General features: G+C 56.3%; 1 protein-coding gene across 2 annotated transcripts in view; it reads left to right on the top strand.

Moving 5' to 3' along the window:
- Window positions 1-11,547, top strand: part of USP20 (ubiquitin specific peptidase 20) — a 45,724-nt gene extending 34,177 nt beyond the window's left edge. For both annotated transcript variants that reach the window (XM_010587569.3, XM_023544840.2), the window contains 15 exons: window positions 705-1,158; window positions 1,632-1,754; window positions 2,089-2,204; window positions 2,469-2,641; window positions 3,298-3,392; window positions 4,300-4,333; window positions 4,568-4,613; window positions 5,659-5,839; window positions 5,924-6,050; window positions 6,474-6,643; window positions 6,736-6,817; window positions 8,020-8,128; window positions 9,127-9,229; window positions 10,500-10,571; window positions 11,040-11,547. In XM_010587569.3, the coding sequence (XP_010585871.2) occupies window positions 705-1,158; window positions 1,632-1,754; window positions 2,089-2,204; window positions 2,469-2,641; window positions 3,298-3,392; window positions 4,300-4,333; window positions 4,568-4,613; window positions 5,659-5,839; window positions 5,924-6,050; window positions 6,474-6,643; window positions 6,736-6,817; window positions 8,020-8,128; window positions 9,127-9,229; window positions 10,500-10,571; window positions 11,040-11,200 (2,046 nt within the window). In that variant the 3' untranslated portion in view covers window positions 11,201-11,547. The remainder of the gene's footprint in view (window positions 1-704; window positions 1,159-1,631; window positions 1,755-2,088; window positions 2,205-2,468; window positions 2,642-3,297; window positions 3,393-4,299; window positions 4,334-4,567; window positions 4,614-5,658; window positions 5,840-5,923; window positions 6,051-6,473; window positions 6,644-6,735; window positions 6,818-8,019; window positions 8,129-9,126; window positions 9,230-10,499; window positions 10,572-11,039) is intronic.
- The last annotated feature ends 1,623 nt before the right edge of the window (window positions 11,548-13,170 follow it).

Genomic DNA, 13,170 nt, shown 5'->3' with positions numbered 1-13,170 from the left:
CGCTATTCTTCTGACTCTTGTTTCTTGGTGGTACGAGATCCCCATGTCTCTGCTCGCTTCTCTCTTTTATAACTCAAAAGAGATTTGTTTAAGATACAACCTAATTTTGTAGATTGCCTCATTAATACAACCGCCACTAATCCCACCTCGTTAACATCATAGAGGTAGGATTTACAACATGTAGGAAAATCACATCAGATGACAAAATGGTGGACAGATAATCACACAGTACTGGGAATCATGGACTAGCCAAGTTGACACACATTTTTGGAGGGGTCACAATTCAATTCATAACATGCTCCTTGCCCACCCCCACTGGCCTGGCCTGTAGGAAGCAAGGACACTTTAGTGGCTGAATGTCATCCATCCTCTCTGGACTTCCACACTGATTTTGAAGCAGAGTTGCAGGTGGTTAAGAGCATAAGCTGTGGAGTCAGATGGATCTCGGTTCAGATCTCGGCTCTGTCACGCTATAGCTGGATGACCTGGGAGAAGTCTCTTGACGTCTCTGAGCCTCAGTCTCCTCAGTAAAATGGGGGTTAGGATGGGACTGCCTAGACAGTCTGCTGTAAGGAGTTGATTAGATCGTCTGCACAAGGCACCCACGAGGCAGTCGCTAAATGGAAGCAGCTGGCACCCTTGTCAGCAGAAGCAGTGGGGTGCCTGTGGCCAGTGCCTCCTGGTGACACAGCCCCTGGTTCTAGGACACCCAGGAGTTCCTGCGCTGCCTGATGGACCAGCTGCACGAGGAGCTCAAGGAGCCAGAGGTGGCAGCAGCGGTGACAGCAGCAGTGGCAGAGGCTCGGGACTCTGACTCAAGTGACACAGACGACAAGCGGGAGGGCGACCGGAGCCCATCAGAGGACGAGTTCCTCTCTTGTGACTCAAGCAGTGACCGGGGTGAGGGTGACGGGCAGGGTCGTGGTGGGGGCGGCTCGCAGGCCGAGACAGAGCTGCTGATCCCGGATGAGGCGGGCCGCGCCATATCTGAGAAGGAGCGGATGAAGGACCGGAAGTTCTCCTGGGGCCAGCAGCGCACAAACTCCGAACAAGTGGACGAGGACGCTGATGTGGACACTGCTATGGCTGCCCTTGATGAACAGTCCACAGAGACTCTGCCACCATCGCCACGTTCTGCCAGCCCCTGCAGGACGCCAGGTATCAGACAGCCAGGGGCTGCTCGGGGCTGCTGGGAGGAAGCACACCAGTTGGAGCAGCAGCTCCATTTGTTTGGCACCTACTGTGTGCCAGGCATCACCAGGCAGTAGCCCACTTAGTCTTCCCAGCCACCCTGGGAGGTGGAGCCTACCACTAGCCCCAGCTTATAGGTGAGAAACCAACCTCAGATTTCACTAAGATTTCACTTAGCTATAAAGCTGGAAACAGACTCAGAGCCCCACCTGCAGCCCTGAGCCTTCAGCTGGGAAAGTGAAGTGTGTGGACAGCTCCATCTCAACATGCTTGGGGCCGGTATGGGTACAGGATACAGGGGACACATGGGTTCAGGCCTTAGTCCTGTTAAAAGCTGCTGGCAGGTCCTCTTCCTGATCAGGCCCTGGAGCTGGCTTGGGGACCCTGGCCTGGCTGGCTTGGCTGCCCAGGTCCCAGCACAGTCCCCTTTCTGTCCCCAGAGCCAGACAATGACGCCCAGATGTGCAGCTCCTCTCGCCCCTGCAGCCCCGTCCACAAGCTGTCCAGCACCCCTCCTCGTGCAAGTCCTGTGAGAATGGGGCCATCATATGTGCTCAAGAAAGGTTCGGAGGAATGGAGCGGAGGGGTAGACCAGCATACTATCTGCATGTGTGCTCTGGGCTAGGAGTGGAAATAGTGCCTGTGGCTGCCATTTTCAAGCACTGGTTGCTAGGGGCTGGGCTGCGTACTTCTCACACAGCATCTCTGAGCTCATAGCACCACAAGGACATGTGTGATGCCCCATTTTACAGATGATAACACCGAGGTGAATTGTAGCCCCAGTCACGTGACTCATAAAGATTTGACCCTCTATCCTGGCAAAGGAAGCCCCAGTGCCCATCCCTTGCCCCAGACAGACAGGTGGAGGTTGGGCCTAGTCCCATGCTGTGCCCCCAGCCCAGGTCCTGACCAGCGGCAGTCGGAGGCGGAAGGAGCAGCGCTACCGCAGTGTCATCTCAGACATCTTCGACGGCTCCATCCTCAGCCTTGTGCAGTGCCTCACCTGTGACCGGGTGAGTGTTTCTGGAATGAGGAAGGACTGCCAGCAGCCTCAGTAGTACTCACTCCGGCTGGGAGTGGTGGGAGAGGTTCTTTCCTGGCTCTTTCTACTTTTCTACAGGGGGAGGGCCTGGCTGCTGGGCTCCTAGGGCTTGGAATGCATGCCCTCTCCCCTACACTGCCATCTAGTGGCTGGAATTTATAGTGCGGCTGCTGTTCAGTCAGGGTAGGGCAGGACCCTGGAAGGTGGAGACCCAGGCTGACCTTCTACCCCACAGGTGTCCACCACAGTGGAGACATTCCAGGACCTTTCACTGCCCATTCCTGGCAAGGAAGACCTGGCCAAGCTCCACTCGGCCATCTACCAGAATGTGCCGGCCAAGCCAGGCACCTGTGGGGACAGCTACGCCGCCCAGGGTTGGCTTGCCTTCATTGTGGAATATATCCGACGGTATGTCCACCTTCATACCCACTGGGAAAATGGGACGGGCCCTGGCCTGGCGTTCCTGGCACGCACAGTCTGGGCAAGAGACGGAACTTCAGCAAAATACAAGCTTTTGCAAGGTCCAGGGAGATTCTGACAGGGAGCTTGAGGCTGTAGGATACATTCAGTTAGGGGGTGGTTCCTTGGCCACATTGGGACTGCATGGATGGTCCCCTTTTGGAACCAAAGGATGGGCCTGTGGAATTGGAGGACAAGAAAGGGGAAGCGTGACTGAGAGGCAGCTAGAAGCAGGGCAGCAGCTGGAGTGTGCAGGCAGGTCTGCTGAGCCCTCACTGCGTGCTGTGATGGGAGCTTTACCTGCACGACGTCAGGGGCCCATACAGCCACCCAGGGGAGGGGACACTGTGATCATTGGCCCTCACAGATGAGGACAGCGAGTGTGGGGAGAAGTGAAGTCACTTGCCCAAAGACACGTAGCTGGTGGCACCAGGGTTTGAACCCAGGTGTCTGACTCCACACCTGTGCTCTTTCTACCCACTATGCCAGACTACCTTCCTGATGGGTCCTTCTGAGGCTCGGGCCTGGAGCAAACCCAAGTCCCCCAGTCGTCTTCTTGCCCGGGACCTGGCAGCACCACTGCCACCCCCTTTCTGTCTCCATAGGTTCGTGGTATCCTGTACCCCCAGCTGGTTTTGGGGGCCTGTCGTCACCCTGGAGGACTGCCTCGCTGCCTTTTTTGCTGCAGATGAGCTGAAGGGTGAGTGGACTGGGCTGCTGGGAACCCCTGGCGGTTCTCAGAGCTTTGTCTGGATCCTCGTGCAAACGCACACAGTCCACTGCTCAGGGAAATGTACAGGGTAAGATTTGTAGTATACACCCCAGGTTTTGCTTCAGAAATGGATACGTTAATGCCCCCCTGCCCGCCCCCACGCTTGTGTCTGAGCCTGAGGCTGTGTGCTCTGCGCCTCTCGCTGTCTTGCAGTTTAACTCCGGGCGGTAACCAGGCTCTAAGTTTTGCCCGTTTGATGGGCAAAATGATATCTTGCCTTAATTTTTGCATTTCCTTGATTATGGATGGGGTTGAACATTCTTTTTCTATAAGTGTACTGGCTATTTGTATTCCTTATTTCGAAATTTCCCATTCCTGTCCTTTTCCTGGAAACCCTGGTGGCACAGTGGTTAAGTATGATGGTTGCTAACCAGAAGGTTGGGAGTTCAAATCCACCAGGTGCTCCTTGGAAACTCTATGCGGCAGTTCTGCTCTGTTCTACAGGGTCGCTAGGAGTCAGAATCGACTCGACGGGAGTGGGTGGTGGAGGTGGATCCTTTTCCTGTTTTTCTTTTGGGTGTCTGGCGTCTTGTTAACCTTTGGGAACTCTCTTTATATGTTAAAGATCTTAATACATATTCTGTCTTTAATGTTGCATTTCCCACCCATTTTGCCTTTTGATTGTATCGATGGTGATGTTCACACAGGAGTTGAAGTGTTTCCAGGGTCAAACATGTCCATTTCTCCCTGGTTGAGGACTCTGCCTCTGCGTGTAGCCAGAATCTTCCCTCCCTTTGGTTCCTCTCTGGTTTTATTTCTTAGGCATGTTCTGATCTCAGCCCTGCTCCCCGTTTCCACCCTTGCTAACCCCGGTCCCTTTATTTTACTGCCCCAGGTGACAACATGTACAGCTGTGAGCGGTGTAAGAAGTGAGTGTGTGCCTTCTGGGCCCTTCCCCATAACTGCTTTCCCATTCCCAACCTCTGCGGCCTGTCTGTGCTCCACAGACTTCCCCCTGGGTTCTCCCAGTGTCTCCTTAGTAGAAGAGCTCGATCCCGTCCTCGCAGAAGTGACTGGGTTGGGGGAGGCTCACCTAGTTCCTGTGCTCCCCCCACACTGAGACCAGCTGCTCACTCAGCCTGTCCCTGCCCTCTCCTCCCCAGGCTGCGGAATGGAGTGAAGTACTGTAAAGTGCTGCGGCTGCCCGAGGTGAGTGGGCAGCCCTCCCCTGCCTTCTCTGCATCTTTAGGCTTTTTCTCCAGGCTCACACCCTGCAGTGCAGCAAGGTAGCGGGACTGTGTGGAGGCTGATCCCCCTTCACCACTCAGAAGCAGCCAGTTTCTGAGCCAAAGAGGTCCACGGAATTTCTATAGATTTCGCTGGGAGTCCTTATGGGAAGGAGAGGGCACATTTTTCCCTACTTTTTACTTGGGGTCCTTTCTATGGACTCAGCTCAGTCGTCATTCAGCATGTTTGTGAGGCAGACATGCGGCCACTGTGGGTACCACAGCAAGTAAGACAGGCGTGGCCCTATCAGTGCAGAGTCGGGGCAATAGTGGCTGTCCTGGCCCAGTTGGGGCTCCCAGGGAGGGCCTGCCTGAGGGAGTGACATGTAAGTGAGACCTGAAGGTGGTGTTGGCCTTGTGGAGGGAGAGCTCGCTGGAACCAGTGAAGGCCACTGTGGGTGAGCAAAGCAGAGAGTGGCCCAAGATGGGGGTTCCATGCTTATGGTGGTATTGAGCAGATTTGGACAACCTTTGTGAAGAAGGATTCTAAGAAGGGGCACCAACAAAACTGGTTGTCAGAGTTCTTTTGATGGCCACTGACAGAGGAGGGGTCAGTGTCCTGAGACCAGTAGCCCAGCCCTTCTTAGGGACGGCCCATCTCGGCAGCAGATCCCACATGAGTGTTGCTCAGCCCCAGCATCAGGACTGGCCACCTGCCGCTGGCCGTGTGACTAAACTGGGCCTAGGTTAGCCGGCCTGGGGAGAGTCTTCCGTCTGTTCAGGTGGAGCAAGTGAGTTCCACCCGGTCAGGTAGTCTGTGCACCTGTGGAAGGCTTTAGCTGCAAGGTTTCTTGTCATTTTCTGTGTTGATGACAAGGCCCTGAGTGGTTGAGGGCATGGGACAACAGTGGCCTGGTGAGTGCCCAGAGCTGCAGGTCCCAGAGCTCTCCTGTGGGGCCTGTCAGGGCGCTGAGGTCCCAGGCCCTAGCCAGCTCTGGGATGACCAGCGCCCTCCCCTGCCCTTCCAGATCCTGTGCATTCACCTGAAGCGCTTTCGGCATGAGGTGATGTACTCGTTCAAAATTAACAACCACGTCTCCTTCCCCCTGGAGGGACTCGACCTGCGCCCCTTCCTTGCCAAGGAGTGCATGTCCCAGATCACCACCTACGACCTCCTCTCAGTCATCTGCCACCATGGCACAGCAGGCAGTAAGTCTGGCTGCCCACCTGCTTCCAGCAGCCCTGCCCCCTCTCCTAGGGTCCCTGTAGACTTGGCTTCCTCTCCTGCTGCAGGTGGGCACTATATCGCCTACTGTCAAAACGTCATCAATGGGCAGTGGTATGAGTTTGACGACCAGTATGTCACCGAGGTTCATGAGACGGTGGTGCAGAACGCCGAGGCCTACGTCCTCTTCTACAGGTGTGGGGCACTGGGTGCAGGTAGCTGGGGTGGGGCTGGGTGGCTGAAGAACAGTGACTGGGCCCCACACCTGCAACCTGTGGGCCCTGGGTGTCCTGCCACAGCTGCACAGGACTTTACTCTGGGATGTGGTTGATGGGAGCCTGGGAGGGGTTAAAGCTGGGGAAGGTAAGAATTGGGGTTTTAAAGAGACAGCCATCTGGCTGCTTTGGGGAAAGTGGAAAAGCCCAATGGCAAAGAGCCAAGTTTGGGGCCTGTACATTGGTCCCAGGGAGATGACAGTAGCCAGAACCAGGGCCTGGGCAGCGGGGCTATTGAGATGTGGACAGAGGGTTCAGAGGTGGACCAGGCAGGGCACCGCTGTGTCCCCACTGTGGCACCAGCTGCAGCTCCCCGTTCTCCCCTTCCCCACCCCTGCTCCAGGAAGAGCAGTGAGGAGGCTGTGAGGGAGCGGCAGCAGGTGGTGTCGCTGGCTGCCATGCGGGAACCCAGCCTGCTGCGGTTCTATGTGTCCCGAGAATGGCTCAACAAGTTCAACACCTTTGCTGAGCCGGGGCCCATCACCAACCATACCTTCCTCTGCTCCCATGGAGGTGAGGACACCTGGCCAGCAGGCCCTGCTGGGGCGGGTGGGCTGAGTAGCCGCCTCAATACCCAGCTCTCCCTCCTTATGCCTCCTCCACAGGCATCCCACCCAACAAATACCACTACATTGATGACCTGGTGGTGATCCTGCCCCAGAACGTCTGGGAGCACCTCTACAACAGGTAAGGAGCCCTTGCTAGCCTCTTCTGGAGAGACCGGCCTGCCTCTGTACTGGTCGGGTACTCAGCTGGGCAGGAAGGGAGACCAGGAAAGGAATGACACCCATGAACCCCTAAGCTGTCCTCACTCAGGCAGCAGAACAGCCCAGAAGCCAGCCCTGCCCTGAGGGCGCTTCCGTCTGGTGGCTTTCCAGAAATACACACAGTTGTGCCTGTAGTGAAAAAGACATATCATTTGTGTGAATCCATTTGGGCCCTTCCAGTCACATGGGACAGGAAACTGGCTGATGCAGAAGCAAGCATACTGGCTCATCTCACTGCTGCAGGGCAGGGCACTGGGGCCTCCAGCCTGGCTCTTTCCTACCCCACTGGCCCTGCTCATGTTGGCTGGGGGCTTGGGCCACTATGGCCTGTGAACTTCCAGGTTCAGATCCATCAAGGCCAAGAGCATGTGGCACTCCTGTTGCAAACCAGCCAGGCCTGCCTCTCAGCAGCCCAAACTGATCCTGGGCCCACCCCCACCCCCAACCCCGTCATTCTTTAGCCTGACGGTGGGATCTGCCACAGCTGAGGGGATGGTCATACAAATTGGGAATGAGGCCAGGAAGTTGTCATTACGCCTGTCTCGTATTAGACTTATGACATTTAGTTGCAGGTTAGGGGCAGACTTTCTCCCTGCCCTGTTGCCAGTGGACAGGTGAAGACCTCACAGGGAGATGCATCCCCAGATCCTGTGGGGATCCCCTCAGGCTTGAGTCACACACTCTCTACCATCTGCAGCACCCCTTTGACATTGTCCTCAGGGTCCAGCCAGTAGAGCTCTCAGCCACCAAAGCTCCTGCCCACTTCCCTGCCTAGTAGCCAGAAGAGGACACGGGAGTGCTACTCCTGGCCCTCATCCACGAAGCAGGCATTTGTGACGCGCCTGCTCTGTGGCGGGCACTCTGCTAAGTACTGGGTACACGCTGGCGAGCAGGTGCCCATGCCAGCTTCTGTGGCTCAGTCTAGTGAGGAAGATGTGTGACAGGGCACCGCGGGGGAGCCGAAGGGAAGGGTAGTGTCAAGGGAAGCCTCCTGGGGACCCTCACCTCCTCTGAGACCCTGAAGGGGAGGCAGAGTCACTGGCCCCACGGAGGCCGGGAATTGCTCTCCAGCAAGGGCCCGCCCCTCAGGGCTTGTGTTTCTCTCCCTCCCACCCGGTGTAGGTTTGGGGGTGGCCCCGCCGTGAATCATCTGTATGTGTGCTCCATCTGCCAGGTGGAGATTGAGGCTCTGGCCAAGCGCAGGAGGATCGAGATTGACACCTTCATCAAGGTGCATGCACGTTGGGGTGGCACAGGGGACTGGCTCCTCCAGCCTGTGCTCGGCACATGCTGGACCTCAGGGGCAAAGGGGCTGTGTGCCATCAGCCGTCTGTTTGCAAGAAGTGTTCTTTGGGATACCAGAGTGACTGGAGGCCTGGCCAGACATTTGAGAGAATTTTTACTGGCAGGAGGTGCTAAGTTGAGTAAATTAGGTCCGTCTACATGGTGGGCTATAAAGCAGTGGTAAAAAGAGTATGGTAGGGATATACCAGGGTTTTTTGGCCTTGGCTTTGTCGACACCTTGGGCTGGACAAGTCTTTGTTGTGGGAGACTGACCTGGGTGTTGTAGGATGCTAGCAGCATCCCTGGCATCTCCCTACTAGATGCAAGTGTCAACCAAAATTATATCCAGACATTGCCCAGTATCCCACGGGGGCAGACTCACCCCTGGTTAAGAACTACTTGGGTATACAAACTGAGGTGGAGAGATGCCTAAGAGAGCAGTAATGAGAAAAGGAAGTCCCAGAAAGGGCTCCCAGCGTGATCCACTTAGAAAGAGAGCCTCTGTGCGCGGCCCAGGCTCCGAGCACACACCCTCCCTGCGTGCTGCTGTGCTGGGACTCGGGACATCCGGCCTGCAGCAGTGGAGAGGGCAGGTAAAGATGGCCACTAAAGATTGACTGTCAGAAGCGTAGTTAAAGATGTGAGCAGATGGACACATTCTATGAAGTGAGGGGGAAAAAGTGTGTACTGTGTGATCCGAATTGGGTGGAGAAAAAGTTACCGAAAAGAGATTCACCAAAATGTGACAAAAGTGACAATAGTGACTACGGGTGGTCGCCTCTGAGTGGCTGGTTTGAGGGAAGTGTTTATTTTCTTTGAGCTTGTCGGGAGTTTACCTTGAGTACCTGGTATTTTTGTAAAAGCTAGGGGTGAGGATGTAAAGAAAAGGCTGGACATCTGGAAGCTGACCCTCCCCTCTGGTCCCCTTCTCCCCACCGTCCCCAGCTGAACAAGGCCTTCCAGGCAGAGGAGTCGCCCGGTGTCATCTACTGCATCAGCATGCAGTGGTTCCGCGAGTGGGAGGCCTTTGTCAAGGGGAAGGACAGTGGTGAGTAGAGTACTCAGCCCTCCTCCCTCACCTCGGGAGGGACCCCAGGCTGCCATCCTCAGCAAGTGGAGCAGCCCCTGGGAGGAGGACTGTAGGGAGGATGCTGCCAGTAGACGCTGGGAGACGAGGGGCCCTGGAGCGGTCCGTGCCGGCCTTGCCATCTCTGGTGTTACCCCTGCAGGTGAGCACCTTCCCAGGCTTGAGCTGAGGACACAACTGCTCTTCCAGGCCCCAGAGCCAGGACCACTGTCCCCAGCCTGGCCTTAGTGTTCCTGCGGAGTGGCTGCCCCAGGGCAGGAGGCCGTTCTCGCTCTGCCCTCCCCTGCTCTCCACTCCCTACTGAGGCTGGGGAAGCCTTCAGGAGGCTGCTCTTCCACACCTCAAGGCCCTTCCCTCTGAGGAGTTTGTGGCCCTCTTTTAATAAATTATATTTGCCAGAAGGTTTTAGACTCTCAGGAAGGACCTTGGGCGCTAGGCTCCATCACAAGGAAGGTTTTCAGGTCTCTCCCCCTGCCCCGCTCCCACTGTCTCAGGGTCAGCAGAGCTGATATCTGTCACTTGCCACATAAGCACCAGCCAGCACTAGGGAAAGAGGAGTGCTTACGGCCCTCCAGCCCCCGGGTCTACAGAGACAGCCAGCGCCCCCTGGTGGGGGTCGATGCAGTCAGCTGTGCTCTGCTTAAGGGTATGGCCCAGGAGTTGCAGCCGTCACTCAGGCCTGGTTTTGCCTACCGTCAGCTCTGACCCGGGCAGTTTACCTAACCTGTCTCAGCCTCAGTTGGTGCCTCTGTGAACAGTTCTCATTGTCGAGGATGAAACGAGATGATGCATGCACAGTGCTCGGCACAGTGCCAAGCACACAGGAAGGGCATCCAGCGAGGGCAGCTACCATCAGTGGTTAGGGCATTGTCCACCTGGCAGTGGCTCCTGCTGACAGTAGCTAGAGCCTGAAATTTGCACGGGAGTTCTAGAAATTCCATCTGGTGGGAAGCAGGATGCCGTGAGTTCCTCCTGGATCTCAGACTTCTGGCAAATGAGGCTTTGGTGCCCCAGATAACTTCACTGTGTTAAAGACGTCACCCTGATTCCCTGGCTTGGGCTCCCTGGGCCCAGGACAGCCTCTCTGGAACCTCAGATGTTGGAGTTACCCCTTGAGAATGGCTCTCTTACCTGTAGAGGGATGGAGGGCCGTGGCAGAAGCTAGGACTGGGGTGCCTTCCTACTGCCGGAGGGGCCCGGCAGCACTGAGCCTGAGCCGTGTCTGTTCCAGAGCCCCCTGGGCCCATTGACAATAGCAGGATCGCACAGATCAAGGGCAGTGGCCATATCCAGCTGAAGCAGGGTGAGTCTTACCTGGCTGGAGTCCTGGCTTCCCAGGCTGAGCCAGCTGCCCCTCTGCCCTCCCTGGCTGTCAGGCTGCTACCCAGTCTTGGTCCTCCCAGGAACCCCTGCAGCCTATCTTAGAGTTGGGTTGAGACGCCCCACCTAGGTCCAGGCCCAGGGGGGTGGGCACATGGTCGGAGGGGCGTGGCCTCTACATGGGTCCTCAGCCCCTACCACACACCCTCACCCGTCTCTGTCACCTTCCACTGGCTCTGCCTGCCCTGCCCTTTATGTTAACCCCATCTCCAGGGAAACAAGGGATAGCAGCCAGAGATGTCCTCTGGGGTCCTTAGCAGAGTGGCTATCTCTGGACAATCTTGAGATTTATGTTCGACAGCATTGCATGAGAAGCCCGTGGTTGCCCTGCCTCTCCCCGGGGCCTGGCCTTCCTGGAGCCCCCACTGGGCGTGTCTCCTGTGCACTGCAGGAGCTGACTACGGACAGATTTCCGAGGAGACCTGGAGCTACCTGAACACCCTGTATGGAGGTGGCCCTGAGATTGCCATCCGACAGAGTGTGGCCCAGCTTTCAGACCCCGAGAGCTTACATGGGGAGCAAAAGATTGAAGCTGAGACCCGGGCTGTGTGACTTAGTGGGCCAGTCTGTGAGTCTCCCTGGCAGGGTCCCTCCAGGGGACTCTCGGGTCCCCTTGTCCCTCTCCAGAGACCCTCCTGTGTCCCTGTGAGCATCAGAAGAGTGCGTCCTTGAACACACCTTCCTGGAGGCCGACCCGAAGAACGCCGTGTGGGCTCTGGCTCTGCTGAGCAAACAGTGTTCCCACAGGCCCCTGCCTTCGCCCCTCCTCCCTGCAGGGGGCGGGTGTTGGTGCCCCAGAAGAGAGGCCGCCGCTTTGGAAGAGGCAGAAAGGTGGTTTTGGTTCACAGTGAGTAATGCTGTAACTAGAAAGTATATTAACTTTAGGCTTGTTTAAACGACCAAGACTCTGTGACATTATTTTGGGTCTTTGTCCTGGCCGTCACCAGGTGAGTTACTGTTATCATTGTGTCCCCAAACCTACCCTGTTGCTTGCTTGGGCCTGACTTTTGTCCCTGGAGCCCTGGGCCCGTGGTCGCCTGGGCTTGGGGCCTGATACTGCCCCACGTCAGTCAGACGCTGCTTCACAGGGACTTGCCTCTGTATACTTTGTAAGGCACCCGAAAGTCTCACGAGGTAGATGTGGAAGTGGATCAGCAGAGGATGGGGGGCATCGCAGTGAGGGTGCTCACGCTTGTCACCAGAGCTTGCCGTTACCTGGCAGTTCTGCTTCACGCTCCCTCACCCCATCTCTTGGGTGTAACCAGAAAGGCTCCTGAAGCCCTCGGCTCCTCTCAGACTCTGGGCTCACTCACAACTGGGACACGAGGAGAGGGCTGGATTTCTGACACTAGGGGACATTTCTGGAGGCAGCTGATCCTCCTCACCTGCCTGCTGAGTGTGCCCCCCTGGGGTGTGGCTGTGACTTGCCCCACAGCTCAGGGGCTCATCATTAGAGAGGTTTGCTGCACCGCCACCAGGGAGCAGGATGATGAAACAAATACCTCACTCACGTTGCTGTCATTTGCTGGTAATGCAGCTTCCCTGGGGGCTGATGCTAGAGAAAACACTGTTCCCTTCTCCCCAAAACTGCTGACCTGTACAGAGCCCCCGCCCCAGGGGGTGTGGTGCCAGAGGCAGCTTTTCACACGTAGGTCTCTAGAAGCATTTCTTTTGGATGTTGGGCAAGGCCACAGCTTGGGACGGGCCGAACACACCGAGAACTCAGTCTTGTTTCTGGTGGCACTAAAGCTGAAACAGCTGGGGGAGGTGGTCGCCTTGTAAGGGTCAGGGGAAATGGGGGATGGGGAAGGGGTCGTGGGACCAAACCCCCAAACTACTGTGGCCTCCGTAGAAGCAGATGTCAGTGGAAATTCAAGCAGGCAGTTCTAGCCAGGGCCCCTGCCGCCTCTCGCAACATGTCAGCTGCTCACTTCTGTTACATCGTTTTACCTGGAGCCTGTTTCTTCCCTGCTGAGGCAGCATGTTGATCAAAGAACACACCACCGTTGGAATTTCTTGATGTTTGCCGCAGTCTTTTGAGAGCTGCTTCTGCAGCAAGGGGCGAGCCTCCCACAGAGCCTCTGCGGCTGCATGCTGTACCGTCTGTGACGTGATGTAGCCATCCCGCTGTACAGACTGTAATCTCGCCCCACGTCGGAGTGGTCTGGTTTGTGTTCAGAACGTCATAATAAATACATATGCACTCCCCACACCCCCTTGTTGCCTTTGCTTTCATTGCTGTTAACTCTATTAAAAAAACTATTACTGGAGGGAAAATTGAAGCTTGTTGCCCAGAGGAGGGGCCATGTTCCACCCTTACAGGCTGCATGGAGCCATGACAATTAACATTACAAATGACCGTCCCCAGAAAGAGCACATGACTTTCTGAAACCAGAGACCATCTGGATGCTGAAAGAGTGGGAGAGTGGAAGAGGAGGCTGGAGCCACTCTAAACACCCATCAGTGCGTTTCTTTCCTTTCCTGGAACCAGCCCCAGCCCCAGAGAAATGGGGCCAGATGTG

The sequence above is a fragment of the Loxodonta africana genome, chromosome 9 (genome assembly GCF_030014295.1).
Source record: "Loxodonta africana isolate mLoxAfr1 chromosome 9, mLoxAfr1.hap2, whole genome shotgun sequence".
NCBI classification, from domain to species: domain Eukaryota; kingdom Metazoa; phylum Chordata; class Mammalia; order Proboscidea; family Elephantidae; genus Loxodonta; species Loxodonta africana.
The sequence above is the reverse complement of the archived record's forward strand: the minus strand, read 5'-3'. Positions and strand labels throughout refer to the sequence as shown.